Source organism: Pelodiscus sinensis, chromosome 30, assembly GCF_052426305.1.
Source record: "Pelodiscus sinensis isolate ZL-2025 chromosome 30, ASM5242630v1, whole genome shotgun sequence".
NCBI lineage: Eukaryota > Metazoa > Chordata > Testudines > Trionychidae > Pelodiscus > Pelodiscus sinensis.
In genome coordinates, this window is record NC_143081.1 from 386,580 (window position 1) to 408,571 (window position 21,992).

At 55.8% G+C, this 21,992-nt stretch overlaps 2 protein-coding genes across 2 annotated transcripts; both read left to right on the forward strand.

Annotated features, from left to right (window-relative positions):
* Positions 1-4,753: 4,753 nt before the first annotated feature.
* LOC102445439 (olfactory receptor 10D3-like) lies at positions 4,754-5,686 on the forward strand. Its single transcript, XM_006129268.3, has one exon. It carries the CDS (start codon positions 4,754-4,756, stop codon positions 5,684-5,686), a length of 933 nt encoding a protein of 310 aa, XP_006129330.3.
* A 6,242-nt stretch (positions 5,687-11,928) lies between these two features.
* On the forward strand, positions 11,929-12,852 carry LOC102445173 (olfactory receptor 10D3-like). Its single transcript, XM_006129267.3, has one exon. It carries the CDS (start codon positions 11,929-11,931, stop codon positions 12,850-12,852), a length of 924 nt encoding a protein of 307 aa, XP_006129329.3.
* The last annotated feature ends 9,140 nt before the right edge of the window (positions 12,853-21,992 follow it).

Sequence of the window (21,992 nt, forward strand, 5' to 3'; positions counted from 1 at the left end):
ATGCAGACCTTCAGACCCAGACTTCCCAGGGCTGTGAAAAGTGAGTCTTGTACAGTGGCATAGTGAGGGGAGGATGGGGGGGGGCAGTTGCCCCTGGGCACCACGCTAGGGGAGCACCAATTTAGTCCCCCTCCGCTCCCCCCGTCATCCCTCAGTTCACCTGCTCCTCTTTCACCTGCCACGGCTGGCTGAAACCTGCTCCCCGCTTTTCTGCCCCCAGCCTAACCCTTCTCCATCTCTACTGGCAGGTTAGTGCATTTGGGGGCCCAGCCTTCAACTGGAGGGGTTAGGGGAAGACGCAGTACAAGCTCCCTGCCCTCCTTTCAGTCTCAGGCTCAGCCGTGCACCAGGTTTGGGGCCCTGCCATGTGGTGGCAGCTGGGGGGGAATGCAAATTTTGCCTTTGCTTTCAGGCGCATAACACCCTCTCTATGCCTCTGGATGTGTATGCTTGTTACTACCACTTTTCACAACAGCAATAAAAAAATACACTCCTTTGGATGTGCAGATTGATTTGTGTTTCCTGAGGCTAATTCAGTACTGTCAAGGCTGTTTCCCACACTGGCACTGCGAGTGAAGAAGAGGGAGACTGCAAGAGGCCTGCCACTTTTATTTATAAACTCCCCAAGGTCACAGACTCCCTGACATGGGGTGGTATGCTGCCACCAGCCAAATGCAAAAACCCCATTGAGAGCCCAAGAAGACACACTTGGAAATTCCTGCCTGTGGGTGCTCTCAAGCTCTTTAACCCTCCCCCGGAGAGAGCTTGAGGAAAACCTTCACTTCCTTAATAGCTGGCTTTGTAGTCTGTGGCACGTGCACACAGAACCTCCTGCCTTCTAGGACTCAGGAGTCAGATCACAGTCTTAAAAAGGTGATCTTATTAACCAAACGAAGAAGACAGACATTATCAAACATTACTTGATTGCTCCTTGTTATAGCGCAACTGAAAAAAGGCAGATTAAAACACAGGGAATTGCTTCCCTGAGATTCTATTTAAAGGTTACAGTGGGAGAAGGGGGCACATGACCTTAGCACAGAGAAGTTCAACAAACCCCAAAAGAAAGAAAATAACCTGATCACACCTGACTAAACATTCCCTGTTCTACTCACATCTCTGTTGTTCTAAGGTTTAGTCCTTCTCTAGGCATGGATGTTGTTGGATCCTCCATGCCCTGCTGCCCTGGCTCAATTCATGTCTGCCCAGCTGTGCTCTGGTCACACAAAAATTGCATCAGGAAGGTAATTGCTTCCAATTCAAAACCCCACACTCTGTTTTCATTGACTTTCTGCCAATACTTCCTGGAGACTCCTTGGACCCACTGTCTGTGGTTTTAATCATTAACTGGCAATTTAGTTAACGGACTGGCTGGAATGCCCAGAAAAGGGTAGCACCCTCCCATTCATCACAGGTACTTTATAAGAGTGTGAGAGCAGACCCCCGCTAGTGTTGGGGGGTCACATGCTGAGGCCACCAAAGAATTTCTCATGAGATCCCCTCCAGTAGGGTGCAGGTGATGCATGAAGAATGTGATAACTGAGAACTGTATCAGTTCAACACAGCTGCATTCATGGAGGCCATGGAAATTATTTGAAGGCTAAGTCGAGGTACAGGGGTGCCTGAGAGCTAGGTTTTAGTGTAGGCTCTGTAGAAGACTCTCTAGGTGACTTTGAATAATGCACTAGATCACTCTGTGCCTCAGTTTCACCATCTGTTATAAATGGATAATTAAATCGGCTATTTGATGTGTATCACATTCAAGTGGGGACACTCGCTTACTGTGTGTCTGTGCTGGGTGTTGCACAAAGGGGCCTACGTCTCACATCCAGACTGTAGGTCCCACCATAGGACCCAGGATAAGATAAGTGAGAACACAAATTAAAATGGTCAAATGCAGTTCTGGCTCCAGTGTTTGTGGCAACGACACACGTTGTTGGGGTAATTAGTGGCCTGTGAAAAGCTGGGTCTGTCTGACTCTGTGTCTGGGCGGCTCCCAAAACAATAGTGCCAGGGGTTGGTGGGCAGCTGCTGCACGGCACAGTGATACCGTTGTGTTCCTGGTGTCGCGGCAGTACTGCTAAAAGTGCTGTGCCATGGTGCATGGGAGAGATGGTGCCCTTGTCTGTGAAACAGGTTATTGCACCCTCACCCATCCCCATGCTGCTGCAGGAACACATCCCTGTGCGCACAGAGACCCAGAGCAGGGGCAGGGGAAGGGCAGGTCATAAGAGGAGCTATTGATTCCTAGGTTTTCACCTGAAGGTCTGGCCCAGTTATCTCCTATTGCACACTGATGGGGGTATCATTTGGCTTGCGTCACAAGGCAGGGGAGCCTAGACGAGTAGGAACATCCCACCCCCTTCTCGAGCATTCTCGGAAATGATGCCAAAATCTCTATTAATTGGCAACTCTCTGAGCGTTCTCCAAAACGAGGCCAAGTCTCTGTTAATTGGTGACTCTGGGAGGTCTCAGCCTGGGAGCCGGGTGGGGATTCAGGGCTGGTCCCAAGGGGCCTGGAGGGGATTTAAGGGCCAGGCAGAGCTGGGAGGCTGCAGGAAGCGTTGGGGAATCTGTGGGCCGTGCAGCAGCGCGGGGCAAGACGAGGAGACACCCCTGGGCAGCTTGGAAGCGGATTAGGGCTGCCTGGTGGGTCCTGGGCACCCAGGCTGGGCCCCTCTGCTGGGTACTGGACCGGGCTGAGTAAGGACGATGGATGGGGCCACAGGAGTCCCGGTCAGGACAGAAGGGAAGAATCCCAGTCAGCTGGAGCCGCCTCTGCCCATGCAGCCAGTGTAAGGCGCCTGCTTTGGTACCGACCTTCTCGCCCTGCCCCCGACTCTGCCTGTCTCTGGCCTGGCCCTGCCACCCCCAGGGTCTGTCAGCCAGGTGTGTTCTGTAGAGAGCCACCGACCCGCCGTCCAGCCCCGTCTGTGCAGAGCCTGCCTGGCCCTGGGCTGGGTCTCTGTGTCACTGAACTGCCGCCCTCTGTCTGCCGTAAACCCCCCGCCAGCCTCTGCCCTGCAGCCCTGCCCCTCCCCACCTGCCATAAACCCCCGCCAGCCTCTGCCCTGCAGCCCTGCCCCTCCCCACCAGCCATAACCCCCCGCCAGCTTCTGCCCCACTGCCCTGCCCCTCCCCACCTGCCATAACCCCCCACCAGCCTCTGCCCTGCAGCCCTGCCCCTCCCCACCTGCCATAAACCCCCGCCAGCCTCTGCCCTGCAGCCCTGCCCCTCCCCACCAGCCATAACCCCCCGCCAGCTTCTGCCCCACTGCCCTGCCCCTCCCCACCTGCCATAACCCCCCGCCAGCCTCTGCCCTGCAGCCCTGCCCCTCCCCACCTGCCATAAACCCCCGCCAGCCTCTGCCCTGCAGCCCTGCCCCTCCCCACCTGCCATAACCCCCCGCCAGCCTCTGCCCTGCAGCCCTGCCCCTCCCCACCTGCCATAACCCCACAACCAGCCTCTGCCCTGCAGCCCTGCCCCTCCCCACCTGCCATAACCCCCCCGTCAGCCTCTGCCCTGCAGCCCTGCCCCTCCCCATCCACCATAACCCCCCCCCTCCCCCGCCAGCTTCTCCCTGCAGCCCCTTGTGCATGAGAAGTTGCAGTGTCAGCCTGCTGCTTTACCCTGGGGTTTTGCTCTGAGTGTCTCCACTGGTGCCCAAACGGGAGTGCTGGCTGACAGCTCAACCCCGGGAACCCCACTGCTGCTGGGGCTCTGGCTGCTGGCTTTTGGTTCCCTTCTCCTGGCCTTGATCCTGGCCCAGACCCAGGGATCCACAGCCACCCCCACCTATTTCCCCTCACTTGGGCAGTGGGGGGCATGGGCAGGGATAAATGGGGAGCAAGACTTCAGCACCCTCAGCCTAAAAATTGTTCCAGGGACATCGCTCAGCCCTGCCTCTCCTGCATGGCAGAACAGCCTGGTGAAGAGCCACTTCGTCCTTGTCACTCAAATGTCACGTCCACCCCCTCCTCCCATCATGTCCACAGAGCCCACCCATCCCCAAGGGATGAGCAGCAAGCTGTGGCCAGGGGGGCTGGATCATTTGTGTCCTGGGGGGAGGGCCGAGTGCCCCCGGACCAAACTGTAAACCTGGGATATGATGGAGACCACATCAATCCAGGAGGTGCAGCTGCCCTCCCCAGCGCCTCTAGCAGCTTTCCAGCACTATGACTGTTCTCTTTTCCTTCCACGCCCCCACCCATTCACATCACTCACAGAACGGGGGCCATTCCACCTCACATTTCTACGTTTCATCCCCACCCTCTTCCCCAAGAGAAGCACATCGCAGCCCCTGCATTTATCAGAGCAAAACTCTGCAAACAATCCCTCCACCACTCACACGGCCATCCCTCGCTGGGCGGGAGGGGAGAGCTCAAACCAGAAATGAGAAATGGCAGCTGTAAGTGGGAGGGTGGGTTCAAGGCCTTGGCAGAACAGAGCTGAAGCTATTGGTATAGGACCAGACACAAGAGCAGGAGAAAATGGAATAGAAAGTCCCCTGTTTCTATTAATCTCTGAGCTGTAAAATCTTCAAGGCAAAGATTTTTTTTCTTTCCATGTTCAGCACCAGCTGTATGAGGCCCTGACCTAACTGGCACGACACGGACAGAAATATTCCCCGCTCCTGAGGGAAGGGAGTCCTGGGGGCAGTGGTGGGAAGGGTGAACATCGCAGCTGTAGGGTGTCGGCTTGTTTCAGTAACTCACTGGCTTCATTTCTCTGCCCTACCCTAGGAATGAGGCCCAAATGGGGCTGGGGAACCACACGATGGTGACTCATTTCATCCTCCGAGGGATCCCCAACACCGAAGGTCTTGAGAACATCCTCTTCTTCACCTTCTTAGCCTTCTACCTCTGCACCCTGCTGGGCAACCTGCTCATCCTGTCAGCCATCCTCGCCGACCCCCGCCTGCACACCCCCATGTACTTCTTCCTCTGCAACCTCGCCGTCGTGGACCTTGGATTCTCATCCATCAGCACCCCGAAATATTTAGCCAACCTCTGGGGTCAGAGCAGGGTCATCTCACTGGGCGGGTGCATGGCCCAGGTCTTCTTCTGGCACTTTCTGGGCAACACCGAGAGCCTGCTCTACACGGTCATGGCCTTTGACCGGTACGTGGCCATCTGCCACCCGCTGCGCTACCTGCTCATCATGAACCGCAGGGTGTGCGCCCTCCTGGCCGCCGGCACCTGGATCACCAGCTCCTTCCATGCCACCATCCTCACCAGCCTGACCTTCACGCTGCCCTACTGCGGGTCCAACGTAGTAGACTATTTCTTTTGCGACCTTTTCCCCGTGGCCAAGCTGGCCTGCGCAGATGCATATGTCCTTGAGACCGTGACCTTCACCAACACTGGCATGGTGCCCACAACCTGCTTCCTCCTCATCCTCGCCTCCTACGTCAGGATCGTTTATTGCATCCTGAAGATGAACGCGGGCGAAGGGCGGCGCAAAGCGGCCTCCACTTGCGCATCCCATCTCACAGTGGTGATGCTGTTCTTCGGACCCTGCACCCTGGTCTACACCCAGCCCCAGCTGAGCAAAGTGCTGGTGACCCCTGTGCAGATCTTCAGCAATGTGGTTGCACCCATGCTGAACCCGCTCATCTACACGCTACGCAACAAGGAGGTGAAGGTGGCTCTGAGAAAACTGGGAGAGGGTCTGACGACGAGACGTTGATGTGCAGCAGCTCGAGGAGTAGCACATGCGTCTGCATGGAAATACATCTGCACAGACATGTGCGTGGCTGCCCTGCGCCTTGCTGGAGGTCTGCAAACCATCGAAATGCTCCTATAAGTTCCTCGTCCCAACAGGCAGCAAGGCTGGCATTTACAAAGATGCCTAAGGGACAGACAGGCTCAGCGCATCAAAAGTCAGTGGAACTCGAGACCCAAACTTCGTAAAGAGCTTTGAAAATCTCAGCCATGCTGCAGGGATGTACAGAGCTTCAACTCTGAGTCACTCTAAGGCAGGTTTTCTGTTCCTTCAGTTATTCTCAATGCTCTTCTCTGAGTCGCCACTCCGAGCCGACTCACGATTCCTCCTTTCTGCATCCCATGGTCATAGGAGCTCGCATGGCCACAGCATTGCGCTGGGAGCTCACGTTCAGGTCACTGTCGGCCACAACCCCAAAATCTGTTCCAGAACACCCCTGTCCTAGGACAGCCTCAGTTTGTTCCCAGAGGTCCCGGCTTACGTTTACCCCTCATTCCAAGGCACATTATTGCTTGCATCCCCTACCAAAGTGATCCAGTCGAGGAGAGCACGTTGGTAGAACCATTCCAGGGTTGGGGTTAGCATGGATGGCAGCTGAGCGTTCCCCATGGCAGGGGAGGAGGACACTGATGTTTGCAAGGGTCAGAGTTAGTTGGAAACTCATAGGGCTTGGATTAAGACAGGGCAGTTGGGTTACACAAGAGTTCAGGTCACATACACACAGTCAATAAACTTATGCAGGGGGAGGCAGGAGGTAAATCGATTCATGCCATGGATTCTGGGGCGAGGCAGGAAGTTAAGCGGATGATGTCAACTCTTTAGTGCTCCAATCCCCCATGGAGACACTGCGGTAACAATTATTCCTGTCTTCCACCCCTTGCTCTGGGAGCTCTTCCAGGCTGGGGCTGTCTCTGGCTGTGTGAGCGCAGCCCCCATTGCACCTGGACATCCCGTGCCACAGAAATATTAATGCCTGGCCCAGAATTGCCCCTGACTCCCTGGACACGGGTTTGAGCCTTGTGCCTTGCAATGAAATAACAATGGAACAGCAAAGCGAAAGGCACCCGGGGTAGGAGCCGTGAGCCGAGACCCCGTCCCGTCCCCCTGCAGAACAGGGCACGAGAGCCCAGCTCCTGCACTAAACCCAGCCCTGCCTGCAAGGTCAGAGCACCCCCTGCTGGGCTGTCTGTCCCACTCCCTGCGCTGCAGCACCCCCTGCTGGGCTGCCTGTCCCACTCCCTGCTCTTTGGTGCCCCCTGCTGGGCTGCCTGTCCCATTCCCTGCTCTTTGGTGCCCCCTGCTGGGCTGCCTGATCCACTCCCTGCGCTGCAGCACCCCCTGCTGGGCTGCCTGTCCCACGCCCTGCTCTTTGGTGCCCCCTGCTGGGCTGCCCACCCTGCTCCCTGCACTGCGGCGCCCCCTGGGCACTGCTGCGGGCAGCCAGAGTCTGCTTACTGGTTGTCTTGCACTGGCCCCGGGAACCAACTCCAAAGAGCCACAAACCCAGACTCTGGTGCTTGGGAAAAGCAAACTGGGACTGGACAGTCAGAACACACACTGAGCATGTCAATTGTCAAAACACTGGGAGCTTCTGATGGCCATTGAGGAAACCTCCATTGAGCTCCCAGCCAGAGGCACTGGGGTCCGTAGAGGGAGGTGCAGGGAGAGCTGGGGGCTATAATATTGGATACCTAAGAATAGTATCAATTCAATTCAGCTACATTCAACGAGCCCATGAGAATGATTTGCAAACCATTATCTTGTGGCTACGACAAAGGACCGGGATGTAGTAGATCTGGGTTCAAGTACAGGCTCTGTAGACGACTCCCTTTTTGTCCTAGAGTCACTAAAAAACCCAAAGTGCCTCAGTTTCCCCATCTGGTAGACATGGATAAATAAACCATGTCACTCTCAGCTCTTCAGTGTGTGTCACATTCAAGATGGGACTGTCTCTTATTACGTGTCTGTGCTTGGGCCCCAAGGTTCAAGTTGAGATGGTGGGTCCTACTGTAGTACCCATGATAATAATAGGATGAACACACATTTCAGCCAACAAATATGTTCCGGCTCTGGGGTTTATGCAACAACACCTAGAACTCAGCTGATGCAAACCCAGAGTCACTCCTGAGCCTGGTGCCCGGCGCAGTGACACGGCCCAGCCTGGGGACTTGTTAGCAATGCCAACATTTTAATTAATCCCTACGGCCATTGCACTCCATGGTTGCTGTGCCTGGGCTGGGGATAACACAACTACAGAGGTTAATTATCATCTCTGCCCCTGCATCCCAGCTCCCAAGCACAGGGAAGGGCGGGAAACGACAGTGATTAGAGGAAATGTCGGGTGCCTTTTTAACACGGTGGTGCTAGCACAGCAGCAGATGGACGGATGGGATCATCGCTGGAAACCTCCCATTCCCAGTCTAGCCCAGTCTCTCTCCCACCCTGCTCTGTGCCCTGTCTGTGGCTCTGTCTACTTTACCGAGTGTCCCACCCATGTAGCTGTCCACCGTCAGCCACTTAGCTGGGTTGACCAGATGTCCTGCTTTCAAAGGGACAGTCCCGTATTTAAGCCCTCCTGCAGGTGTCCCATCTTTTTTCCTTAATAAGGGCAAATTGTCCCATATTTTCTGTCTCCCTTCCCCCATCAGCATCGGTGGGTACCCTGCTCACTGGTCACCCACAAGTGGTGAGTGTGTGTGTGGTAGGTGGGGAGTGGAGTGGCTGGAGGAGGTGGGTGTGCAAGGCTGGTGGAGGGATGCTGCTCCCCCTGATTTGCACCTTCCCCATCCCCATCTCTGCTGCTCCTTCACATCCCCTGGCAGGGTGTCCCGTTGCCAGGGCTGTGGGGAGAACCAGCCGCTGGTTGGGGCGCTCAGCTTACCGACAGCCTGGCTGGCAGGCTCCTTCCTTCCCCTGCCACTGCTGGCAGGGCTGGCGCTCAGGGGAAGCCCAAGACGCTCTGGCCAGTGAACTGGCTAGCAGGGGTCAAGCCGTACATGTGCCAAAGCCCCACACAGCAAAGCCCCTTCACCCCGTCAGCTAAGCTCTGGAGTGGAGCAGTGGGAGGGGGAGTGATTCCAGCCTGTTTGTGCCCCAAAGTTGAAGGCTCCAGAGCAGCCCCTGGGACAGGGACTCTGCACCTTCTTCACCCATGTCTCTCCCCTCCCTGGATCCCGCCTCCAGGGACCACAGGGCTGCTCCATTGCCTAGGCACCCTCCTCTGAAGAGCGGCCTAACCCTAAGCCATGTCTCCGGCCGGGTGCGCTGTAACCCCTGATGCACGGTGCATGCGGAGGGGTGAACCTTTGCCCGCCTGCGCTGACGCCAGAGGCTGTTGGGTTAGGTCGGTGGCCAGCAGCAGCCTGGAGCGTGAGCTGCAGTTAAACACTGTGTGGGCAGGAAGGGACAAGCTGCTGCTAGCCGCACTGGAGTGAGGCAGGGGGCGGGGAGGAGGAGAGAAGAGCTCTGCAAAGACATGGGCCAGGTCATCTCCCCCCTGCAGCTGGAAGCAGCCCCCAATCCGCACATTCAGCCCATTGACAAGAGGAGGGAGGGGGTTGATCCCCCTTCCTGTGTCTGGGGCAGTTCGACAGTGAACACTGTCAGGCTGGGTCTGTCTCACTCTGCCTCTGAGCGGCCCCCCAGAACAACAATGCCACTGGGAGCTCGGGGGGGGGGGGGGGGGCGCGGTGCTTCAGAAAGTACTGTGCTGCCCTCCATCTGCACAGCGGGGAGTTTCGCCCTCGCACATCACCACACTGCTGCCGGAGCACATCCCTGTGCACACAGGCGCAGAGAAGGGAGCAGGGGAAGGGCAGCACACACAAGGAGCTGATGGACTTAGAGACCCCCAGAAAACCCTCTGTCCCAATCCTGCGCTATTTCACAGCACTGGGGGACGTCTCCAGCTTGTGTCACACAGCAGGAGAGACTAGATCAGCCTGAATATCCCATCCCCCTTAAAACATCTGGCTTGGATTCTCATCTGGCAGAACCATAAACCCAACAGAGCTCCCCAGGAGTCAGGCCAGGGGAGCGAGAGATAATCCACACCCCAGTGGCGCTGGGATCAGGCCCTTCCTGCTCCAGGGCCCTGCCCTTATCTCCCTGTCTGGGGGCCGGGCCCCAGGAGTCTCTGAGCATCTCCAGAACGAGGTCAAGTCTCCATTAATTGGCGGCTCGAGCCTGCTGGGGATTCAGGGCTGGTCCCCAGGGGCCCGGAGGGGATTTAAGGCCCAGGCAGAGCAGGGAGGCTGCAGGACGTGGTGGGGAAGCTGTGGGCCGTGCAGCAGCACAGGGCAAGACGCAGGGAAGCCCTGGTCAGCTTGGCAGTGCATTCGGGCTCCTGGCTGGGTCCCAAGCACCCCAGCCAGGCCTCTCTCCTTGGCACTGGGCCAGGCTGGGTATGGACGCTGGATGGGGCCACAGGAGTCCCAGCCAGGACAGAAGGGAAGAATCCCAGTCAGCTGGAGCCGCCCCTGCCCATGCAGCCAGTGTAAGGCGCCTGCTTTGGTACCCATCATCTTGCCTTGCCCCTGGTCTCTGACTGTCTCTGGCCCTGGTCCTGCTGCCCCCGGGGCCTGCCAGCCTGGTGTGTTCTGTAGAGAGCCACCGACCCGCCGTCCAGCCCCGTCTGTGCAGCGCCTGCCTGGCCCTGGGCGGTGTCACTAATCTCCCTTCCTCTGTCTGCCTTAATCCCCTGCCAGCCTCGGCCCTGCAGCCCTGCCCCTCCCCATCCACCATAACCCCCCCCGTCAGCCTCTGCCCTGCAGCCCTGCCCCTCCCCATCCACCATAACCCCCCCCCCCGTCAGCCTCTGCCCTGCAGCCCTGCCCCTCCCCATCCACCATAACCCCCCCCCCCCGTCAGCCTCGGCCCTGCAGCCCTGCCCCTCCCCATCCACCATAACCCCCCCCCCGTCAGCCTCGGCCCTGCAGCCCTGCCCCTCCCCATCCACCATAACCCCCTCCCCCTGCGTCAGCCTCTGCCCTGCAGCCCTGCCCCACTCCATCCACCATAACCTCCCCGCCAGCGTCTGCCTTGCAACCCTGCCTCTCCTGCACGGGGATTCTCCACGGCTAAATGCCACCCTCTTCATCACTGTCCTGCAAATCTGACTGTACAATTCCCCTCTGGCAAGTCACGTTCATCTCAAAGCCGCTTGTCACAGCCGAGCCGAGGACAGGCGGTCGGAGGCTGAGAGCCACTGAACCAATCTGTGAACTTTGGGCATGATGGAAACCACTTTCAATCCAGGGGTCGTGGCCACCCTCCTGTACTGGGAGATCCAGTCCCTCTGGCTGTGGCTGTTCCTCCTGTCCATTTTACTCTCTCTCTAACCCTGATAGCCCCCCCAAACGATCATTCACGGAGCTGGGAGAATTTTTCACCATGTTCATTGGTTTCTGGCTTCCATTCTCCTTGTGATTCCTCACACGGACACGTTGCAACACGGGCACTGAGAAAAATGGAACAAGGTTCTTGGCAGCACCTACGGTCACCCCTCGTGGAGAGTGTAAGGGGGAAAAAGATCAGAACCACGCATGAGAAATGCTCGCCACAGACCAGCAGAAGGCTCTACGGGATTGCAGGGATAAGGGTTAGGGAAGGGCCTAGATAGAAGAGAATTAAAAACATTGGTATAGGACAGCACAAAGGAGACCATGGAGACTAGACTAGACAAGATTTCCCCTTTGATCCTCTCTGGATGGTGTGTCTGCACAGCAGGGCTTGACTCGAAATAAGCTACGTAATTTGAGCTATGTCAATTGTGTAGCTTATTTTGAAGCAGCTTATTTGGAAATTGGGAGCATCTACACAGCACTTATTTCACGCTTCCTCCGACGTTCCTTACTCCTCGTACAAGGAGGGTCACAGGAGTCGGAGTAAGAAATCCTGCAGCTTGACAGTATTTCGACATTATATCAAAATAACTGCCGGCTGTGTAGACGCGGACTAAGTTATTTTGAAATAATGCTGCTGTGTAGATGTACCACTCAAGCATCCTTTTCCTCTGTGTTCAGCCCCAGCATAGTGAGGCTGTGAAACAAACTGACATGACAGTCACAGAAATATACAGAGCTAGGACTGACAGGGAGACATGGGGGCAGTGGCGGGAAGGGTGAACATCGCAGCTGTAGGGTGACAGGTTGTTTCAGTAACTCACTGGCTTCATTTCTCTGCCCTACCCCAGGAATGAGTCTCAAATGGGGCTGGACAACCAAACGATGGTGATTCATTTCATCCTCCTAGGGATCCCCAACACCGACGGCCTCCAGACCATCCTCTTCTTCACCTTCTTAGCCTTCTACCTCTGCACCCTGCTGGGCAACCTGCTCATCTTCTCAGCCATCCTCGGTGACCCCCGCCTGCACACCCCCATGTACTTCTTCCTCTGCAACCTCGCCGTGCTGGACATTGGGTTTTCCTCCATCTGCATTCCCAAATTGCTGGCCAATCTCTGGGTTCAGAACAACATCATCTCACTGGGCGGGTGTATGGCCCAGCTCTTCTTCTTCCACTTCTTGGGCAGCACCGAGAGCCTGCTCTACACGGTCATGGCCTACGACCGGTACGTGGCCATCTGCCACCCACTGCGCTACCTGCTCATCATGAACCGCAGGGTGTGTGCCCTCCTGGCTGCTGGCACCTGGATCTGCAGCTCCTTCCACGCCACCATCCTCGCCAGCCTGACCTTCACGCTGCCCTACTGCGGGTCCAATGAGGTGGACCATTTCTTCTGTGATCTCTTCCCTGTGGCCAAGCTGGCCTGTGCAGACACGTACATCATTGAGACCGTGACCTTCACCAACACTGGGATGGTGTCCATGACCTGTTTCCTCCTCATCCTCATGTCCTACATCTTCATTGTCTACTCTGTCATGAAGTTGAACGCAGGCGAAGGGCGGCGCAAAGCAGCCTCCACTTGCGCCTCCCATCTGGTGATGGTGATGCTGTTCTTTGGGCCCTGTGCCCTGATCTACACCCAGCCCCAGCTGAACATGGTGACGGCTGTGGAGCTCTTTGGCTATGTGGTGACGCCCATGCTGAACCCGGTCATCTACACGCTGCGCAACAAGGAGGTGAAAGCGGCGCTGGGAAAACTGAGGGGCCAGATGACAGCTTGTTGATGTGCAGCAGGTGCAGGAGTTGCATGTGGGTCTGCGTGGAAATACACCTGCATGGCCTCTCGGTGAGAATTATGAACCGCCCTCTCCTGCCATTTCTACACAGCCTCGTCTACCTATCTGGGAGTTCCACGATTCATAGAAAGACTCCTGCTGGCACCGGTGCAGCAAGGCCCACAGGTACAGAGGTCCCCAGGGTGTGGGCAAGGCAGGAAGGAAGCACATCCATGCCAGGGCTTAGGAGGGTGAGGCAGGAAGTTAGGTGAATGACGTGGTCTTTTTGGGGGCTCCCTTCCCTGCCTGAGACAGTTGCTGGAACTGTGAGCTGAGCCAGCCCACAAGTTGTGGTGCCAGGACACCAGTGGCCCTCTCGGTGGAGACACGTGGAAATTGCTGCCCAGAAGCTGGAGACTCCTGATTGGAACCAGTCAGTTGCAGATCAGTCTGGATTGGGGAGGTCTCCCGTTGGTGCTGTACTGATGCAAGTGTGCCGGGCAACACATCGCATTCTGCTGGGGAGGCCTGTGTTAGTTGGGGTTGGTCCAGGAGCCGGACTCGGTGACTCCTGAGGTCCCCACCAGCCCTGGGGTTCTATGACACCGGGAAAGGTAGAGGCAGGCATTGCCAACATGATATTTCCCATCTGTGGGTGACAAGGGATGGCACACGGCACCAGCTCGTTCTGCCACCGAGCACAGCCCCAGGAAGGAACAATTCCCAGTGGTGCTGCAGACGCATGTGGCTTGCCAGGGGCTGTTCACAGGCATCATCCCTGGGTGTCTGGAAAGGTGCGTGACACACACATCCTCGCAAACACCGGCCTGGACAGAAAGCTGCAGGAGGGGCTTTTCTCTCCAGACCACAAGATTACAGCAATGCCCATTGGGATGCTGGGAGAGCTGGCTTACCCCTTGCAGCCTTGGCTCATGAAAGCACACACAGGGCACCTGGACAGCAGTGAGGAGCATGGTAACAGTGGGGTCCGAATGCGCCTCTGGGAGACTGAAGGCGAGATGGAGGTGTCTCTGCAGCTGGATGGGCTTCACACCACCTGTCTGTCAACAGCACAGGGAGAGGGAAAGACAAAAGTTCCTTGTGGAGCTGGAAGTTTCTGGTCAATGAAAATGTCAGTTTTGCACCACAGAAGGCGGGTTGCAGTGTGAATGCTCATGCATTTCTGTCGCCAAAAGGAACTTTTCCTTGACAATACTTGCCAGGTTAGACCATCCCAGAGAAATGATAGAGCCAGCAAGAGAGAGAGAGAGCAATTGAGCATGGCCGATATTGGAGATGGGTAGCTCAAGCGTATCTGAAATACACGTTATTGCAGTGTGGACAGCAGTACTGTGTGCCTGTGGGGAGTTGCTGCTGCTGTTTGTGTGTGAGAGAGAGCGTATGCATGTGTGTTACCTCAGTGTTGTGTGGCAGTGGTTTGCATGGGTGTGCAACAGGATGTTTGATGCTTGTGAGAAAGAGGCTGGTTGGCAGGTGTCAGAGGCAGAGAGCGACAGAGAGCGACTGACAGAGACGCACAGAGGGAGGCAAGGGAAGCAGGAGGTCTGGGTGTGGAGACAGACAGAGGTTGGACCCTGCAGGCTGTGGGAGGAGGTGGATGAAGGTTTCATCCCACCATGAGGACGCTCTCAGCCCTTCTGTGCATCCTTGGTCAGTGGGAGTCGCAGGCTCTGTCCCTGGGTTTCCAGCCTGGCTTTGGTCGCTGTGTTTTCCAGGTGGTGACAGGTTCTCCCTCGCTCACTTTCTGCCTCTCTCCCTGCAGCGGCTCCAAGATGGGCCTTGGCCCAGGTGTTTCAGCTGGCTCAAATCACACTTGTAGAAGGAGAAAAGATCCTGATCCCTTGCAGCCAAAACGCCACCTCCAACGAGGCGATGTATTGGTACGAACAGCCCCAGCAAGGCTGGGGGGGGCTGAGCTTCCTAGGGACGGGGTACGATGGCTCCTTCGCCGCTGGAGAGTTCACCATGGTTGTGGTGCAAGCCTCCCGCTCCACCAACCTCACCCGCGACAGAGCCAGGCTGAGAGAGGCCGGCACCTACTACTGCGCCGTGAGAGACACAGCAAGGGGAACCCAGGGCCAAGCTGCACAAAAACACACTGCCTGGCTTCCTGCCAGCCTGCTCGCAGCACCACGGCCTTCCCCGCACTGGCTGTGCTGAGCCCCCTCAGCTGGGAGCTGTCCCCCCGACTGCCAGGGGGCAAGGATGGATTTACCCCCGCTGGGATCAGCTCCATTGACTCCAATGGGACTAGCCCACTCTACACCAGCTACGGGTCTGGCCTATGGACCTTCCCATAAATACACACCTGTACTTTCATGCACCCCCCTGAACACGGGCAACTGCTTAACCTGTTATCCGCTTGGCAGATGCCTGGGACCTTTATCGGGTTGGGAGACTTTTGGAAGGTCTTGTAGGCAGGAAATTTCAGGGATGCCGAAGGGAGAGAGGCACCTAACTCCAACAGGACAGCAGTGCCTAACTCCCTTAGACCCCTCTGACACTCCCAGAGAAACCTTGTTCTCTGCCTTTGGCCCTTGTTACCAACCCAGACCACTAGAGGGCGCTTGGTGCACAGCTAGAAATAATGCTTCACTTTCACATTCCTTTAGCAAAGCAAGGTGTGAAATTCTCCTGCTACAGGGTCCAGCAATCTGCAGCTGATGGGGGTCGGAGGTTACTTCCCCTGATAGCTGTCCATGCCATGGCTGCTGTCATGCCCGTCCCATACTTTTTGGAAATTGACATGAATATGCACATGAATAACTCAATGATCTTTAGGTAAATTGCTTCATGTAACTGATTACAGTAAAGTTACAACCTGCCGACTCTCTCTAGCTTGTTTTTGTGCATGTATCTTTCAGTCACAGATCTCCGGTCAGTTTACACCTTTGATCTTATCCACAAAATCACGCTGAGCTAATCCTTTAAAATCGAAAATCTAAAGGTTTATTAATGAAAGAAAGCAAAGCATGAGTGTAAGGCTGTTAAGGAGAATACATTACATGCACCAATCACCAAGTTCTTGATGTAGAGGCTCAGCAGAGATGTTATAAACTGCCAGCTTAGAGGTCTCTGGTGTACATCCTATGTCAGGATGGGTGCACAATCCTTCCTGGCTCTCTGTCCATCACAAGGCTGCATGAGGGATCGGTAGCAGAATTGAAGACAAGATGGAGTCTGCCTCACGGCACTTTATATCCACCCCCGGTACAAGCTGGAGTAGGTCACTTGGCCAAGTGATCTGTCTGTGGTTCACATGTCAGCAGCCATTAGATACTGACTAGTTTGCAGGTTTCCAGATGCATTCCTCAGGCATGTATTGGGCACCTTGAGCACCATTCTCCTTAATTAGCATAGCCATTCACCGGACAGTCGTTCCTTACAACAGGAACTTGGAGCCATTGCTCTGCCTCGGGGAGAGAACACTCACAGGACCAGCACACAGTCCATATCCATAACTCCACACACAGACATCACACAAGTACACGAGTAGCAGACATAGAATCAGGGGAAGATAAGCTTTCATTAGACACCTCGCATGGCCACCTTTGGGGCAGTGAGTGCAGCAGTGATCTGGTTGCTCCCCTTAAAATCCAATGATGTGACACAATCACACAGCAGCAGCTGAGAAAAGGCTGTCCGGGGGCGTCCCTTGAGGTACACGTCTCAGCTAGCCTTAGGCAGGAGCACCCGGAAGGAACTGCTGTCCTACTGCCCTGCCTGAACAGATTCCAGGTGGCCCTAAAGGTGAGATAAGGTCCCATCAGTGTGGGCGCCTTCTTCTGAAACAGCACATGGCTACTTTGTTGCTGTTTTGCTGCGTGGGTGCTTTCCTTCAAAATCACCTTTTCTGGAAGATCTCTTCTTATTCGGAAAGAAACTTGAAGTCTAGCTGCAGCCTGTGCTGTGTGGGAGTGGCTCGCATTGGTGTGCGAAAGGATGCTGGATCCTTGTGACACAGGGACTGGTGGGCAGGTGTCAGAGGCAGAGAGCAACAGAGAGTCGACTGACACAGACACAGACTGACACAGAGAGAGGCAAGGGAAGCAGGAGGTCTGCACGTGGGGACAGACAGAGTTTGGACCCTGCAGGCTGTGGGAGGAGGTGGATAAAGGTTTCATCCCACCATGAGGATGCTCTCAGCCCTTCTGTGCATCCTTGGTCAGTGGGAGTCGCAGGCTCTGTCCCTGGGTTTCCAGCCTGGCTTTGAACGTTGTGTTTTCTAGGTGTTGACAGATTCTCCCTAGCTCACTTTCTGCCTCTCTCCCTGCAGTGGCTTCGAGATGGGCCCTGGCCCAGGTGTTTCAGCCGGCTCAAATCACACTTGTAGAAGGAGAAAGGATCCTGATCCCTTGCAGCCAAAACGCCACCTCCATGGATGCGATGTATTGGTACGAACAGCCCCAGCAGGGACGGGGGGCCCTGAGCTTCCTAGGGACGGGGTACGATGGCTCCTCCGCCGCTGGAGAGTTCACCATGGTTGTGGTGCAAGCCTCCCGCTCCACCAACCTCACCCGCGACAGAGCCAGGCTAGGCGAGGCCGGCACCTACTACTGCGCCGTGAGAGACACAACAAGGGGAACCCAGGGCCCAGCTGCACAAAAACACACAGCCTGGCTTCCTGCCAGCCTGCTCGCAGCACCACGGCCTTCCCCGCACTGGCTGTGCTGAGCCCCCTCGGCTGGGAGCTGCCCCTCCCCCGACTGCCAGGGGGCAAGGATGGATTTACCCCCGCTGGGATCAGCTCCATTGACTCCAATGTGACTAGCCCACTCTCCACCAGCTACGGGTCTGGCCCATGGACCTTCCCATAAATACACACCTGTGCTTTCATGCACACCCCTGGACACGGGTAATTGCTGAATCTGTGATCCGCTCGGAGGATGCCCGGGACCTTTTGGGGTTGGGAAACTTTTTCAAGGTCTTCTAGGCAGGAAGGGAGAGCGTCACCTAACTCCAACAGGACAGCAGTGCCTAACTCCCTTAGACACCTCTGAAACTCCCAGAGAAACCTTGTTCTCTGCCTTTGGCCCTGTGTTACCAACCCAGACCACTAGAGGGCGCTTGGTGCCTGCATAGAAATGATTTATTTATTTTCACATTCCCTTAGCAATGCAAGGTGCGAAATTCTCCAGCCACAGGGTCCAGCAATCTGCAACCGATGGGGGTCGGAGGTTACTTCCCCTGACAGCTGTTCATGCCATGGCTGCGGTCACGCCCATCTTATACTTTGTGGAAACTGGCATGAATATCCACATAACTCAAAGGTGCTTTAGTCAAAAGACATCATGTTACCGATCATTTTAAAGTTACAACTTGCCGACTGTCACTAGCATATTGGTCTGCGTGTATCTTGCTTTTATGAGAAGTTAGAAATAGAAAGTGGGAACCTGTTTTTAGTCCTGATGTTCTAGTGAAAGCCATTAGTGATACTTCGGTAACTGAATGGCTGGGTGGTGAAGTCAAGGACATGTGAATGATTTTGTTTTTCCCGTAAGTCCAAACAGCGGTTTGTTGATGTACTGGGTGGCTCGGGGTTCTGGCGCTCAGAATGTTGGTACGATCTATGGCTCTCCCACAGTTGGGGAAGGGCAGGGAAGCAAATCCAGCTACGATGGTGTGAAGGTCTTCCAGGTGGATGACCCTGCAGAGCAGGATGGAGTTGATGGCCTGTCATGTTATTAGATTTTAAAGGGAGCAGCCAGATCACTGCTGCACCTATGGGGGTGGGGGGAAGCATTTGCCCCAAAGTCTGTAGAAAGGGGATCATGGGAGGTGTCAAATGAAAGCTTATGTTCTACTGATTGTAGGTATGCTACTCATGTGATGTCTGTGTGGAGTTATGAATATGGACTGTGTGCTGGTACTGGCCTGGACTGCCTGTTGTAAAGAACAACTGTTCAGTCGATGACTGTGCTAATTAACAGGGCCCTGAGGACAATGGCTCTCAGAGAGGCCAATACACACCTGAGGGATGCGTCTGGAAACCAGCAAAATCATCCAGGACACAATGGCTGCTGACATGAGAAACAGAGAGAGGTCACTCAGCCATGTGACCCACTCCAGCTTGGGAGGTACCAGGAATGGATCTAAAAATGCCATGAGGCAGTCTCCATCTTGTCTTCAATTCTGCTACTGATCCCAGATGCAAACATGCGAGAGATAGTGAGCTGGGAAGGATTGTTGGCCCATCCTGACATAGGATAGACACCAGAGACTGTTGAGAGAGCAGTTTGTAACATCTCTGCTGAGAGCCTGCATCCAGAACTTAGTGACTGGTGCATGTAATGTATTCTTTCTTCCATTAATAAAACTTTAGAATTTAGATTCTAAAGGACGGGCCCAGCGTGATCTTGTGGGTAAGATCCAAAGTGTAACTGACCAGGGATTTGTGTCTGGTTCTGTGGGACCAAGAGGACCCGTTCGGGGTAGGTGAGGTTGGGTTCTATAACCCCTCACCTGTGTGTTAGGCCTGGGGCTGATTCTGGCACAGGGAGAGCTGGTGTGTCTTAGGGGTTTTGCTCGTGAGGCTTCCTGCTGGCCGGATTGGCAGCTGAAGCGCTCGGTGTGACCGGTTTGTAGCCTATTTGGGAAAGGTCTCCAGTCAGGGGCTGTAAGGAGCCCTGGTTTTGAGGAATTTGCCCTCAGCAGATGCTCTCAGATGTGCCCAGAGCTGACCCGGTCAGTCACATGGCCCTCACCATGTGTCGAAGGAGACAAAGAAAGACACAAAACAGAGACTCAAAGGGGGTCCTGAGCCCTTTGGAGGTCCCTGCTCCTGCCTCCCCCCCAAACACCGAAGGAGCCACCCCCTCTGAACTCACCCCTCCCCTGCATAGCTGTGTGAGGCCAGGACTGCAGAACCCCCCAGGGATGTGGCTTTTCCCCCACCGCAGCCCACTTCCTGACCCGCTACCCCCTTTCCCCAGAGTTCCCCTTTCCAGTATTCCTCCCCGTCCGGAGACGGCAGCCCAAGAGTGCCTGACCTGCATGAGAAGGGCCCTGACGGCCGACTTTCCCATGCTCAACTGGTTACCCATAGACCGGTTGCTGTCTGGGGAGGTGAGCGTCCAGGCAGCGATGGCCACCCGCTTCTCCAGGGAGATGGTGGGTTACATCTGGGTGTCCCGTTGACGGAGGGCAAGGGCAAGCCAGGCACACAGCTCCATGAAGGTGGCCTCCTCATTCTGAAGTTCTGCAGCCACTGCTGGTTGTCCCATCGCTCCATGTCCAGCCAGTCCCACCAGTAGGAACTGGTGTCCAGCCTCCAAAAGCATCTCTCCACCATGGAGTGCAGTTGCAATGGTCTCTCTCCCGCAGCCAGGACGAGGGTCTCACTGATGAGCTCGGGGTTGAGCTCCTGCAGGGACGTGAAGGCAGCCTGCACATAGTGCTGCAGAATCAGCAGCGAGGCCGAGCGGGACAGTCGCATGCCCAGAGGCAGCTCCGGCTCCATGGCAAGGGGTGTGCTGTGGGGTCCAAACGCTGGGCTACCAGACTTCGCACTGTGCATGCTCGGCTGTCCCTGGAGATGTGGCAAGCAGTCCGGGGGGTCCCTTTAAGCACATGTCTCAGCTAGCCTTAGCCAGCAGCACCTGGTTCTGGGTGGCCTTAAATGCGAGCTATCGTCCACGCAGTGTAAACTCCACCTTTCGAAGGACCACATCACCATTTTGTTGTGATTTCACTGTGTGGACACGCTCCTTCGAAATAACCTTTTCCAGAAGATCTCCTCTGGAAAAGCTTCTTCTGAAAGAAACTTGCAGCTTAGCCTGAGCCTGTGCTGTGTGGGAGGGGCTCGCGTGGGTGTGCGAAAGGATGCTGGATCCTTGTGACACAGGGACTGGTGGGCAGGTGTCAGAGGCAGAAAGCGACAGAGAGTCGACTGACACAGACAGACTGACACAGAGGGAGGCAAGGGAAGCAGGAGGTCTGCACGTGGGGACAGACAGAGTTTGGACCCTGCAGGCAGTGGGAGGAGGTGGATAAAGGTTTCATCCCACCAAGAGGATGCTCTCAGCCCTTCTGTGCATCCTTGGTCAGTGGGAGTCGCAGGCTCTTTCCCTGGGTTTCCAGCCTGGCTTTGATCGTTGTGTTTTCCAGGTGGTGACAGGTTCTCCCTCGCTCACTTTCTGCCTCTCTCCCTGCAGCGGCTCCAAAATGGGCCCTGGCCCAGGTGTTTCAGCCACCCCAGATCACACTTGTGGAAGGAGAAAGGATCCTGATCCCTTGCAGCCAAAACGCCACCTCCCACAATTCGATGTATTGGTACGAACAGCCCCAGCAGGGCCGGGGGGCGCTGAGCTTCCTAGGGACGGGGTACAAAGACTCCTCCGCCGCTGGAGAGTTCACCATCGTTGTGGACCCAGCCTCCCGCTCCACCAACCTCACCCGCGACAGCGCCAGGCTGGGCGAAGCCGGCACCTACTACTGCGCCGTGAGGGACACAGCAAGGGGAACCCAGAGCTCAGCTGCACAAAAACACACAGCCTGGCTTCCTGCCAGCCTGCTCGCAGCACCACGGCCTTCCCCGCACTGGCTGTGCTGAGCCCCCTCGGCTGGGAGCTGTCCCCCCGACTGCCAGGGGGCAAGGATGGATTTACCCCCACTGGGGATCAGCTCCATTGACTCCAATGGGACTAGCCCACTCTCCACCAGGTAAGGGTCTGGCCCATGGGCCTTCCCATAAATACACACCTGTACTTTCATGCAGCCCCCTGGACACGGGCAACTGCTGAATCTGTGATCTACTCGGCGGATGCCCTGGACCTTTTGGGGTTGGGAGACTTTTAGAAGGTCTTGTAGGCAGGAAATTTCAGAGACACCGAAATGAGCGAGGCACCTAACTCCAACTGGACAGCAGTGCCTAACTCCCTTAGACCCCTCTGACACTCCCAGAGAAACTTGTTCTCTGCTTTTGGCCCTGTGTTACCAACCCAGACCACTAGAGGGCGCTTGGTGCCTGCATAGAAATAATGCTTCACTTTCACCTTCCTTCAGCAATGCAAGGGTTGAAAATTCTCCTGCCCCAGTGTCAAGGCTGTTCTCCACTGTGGCACAATGAATGCAGAAGTGGGGGCCCGCACCCCAAAACCTGATCTCTACTGGGTTTGGTACAAAAACTG

Coding starts and splice junctions, on each gene's coding strand:
- LOC102445439 (XM_006129268.3), top strand. CDS start 4,754: ATGGGGCTGGGGAACCACACGATGGTGACTCATTTCATCCTCCGAGGG.
- LOC102445173 (XM_006129267.3), top strand. CDS start 11,929: ATGGGGCTGGACAACCAAACGATGGTGATTCATTTCATCCTCCTAGGG.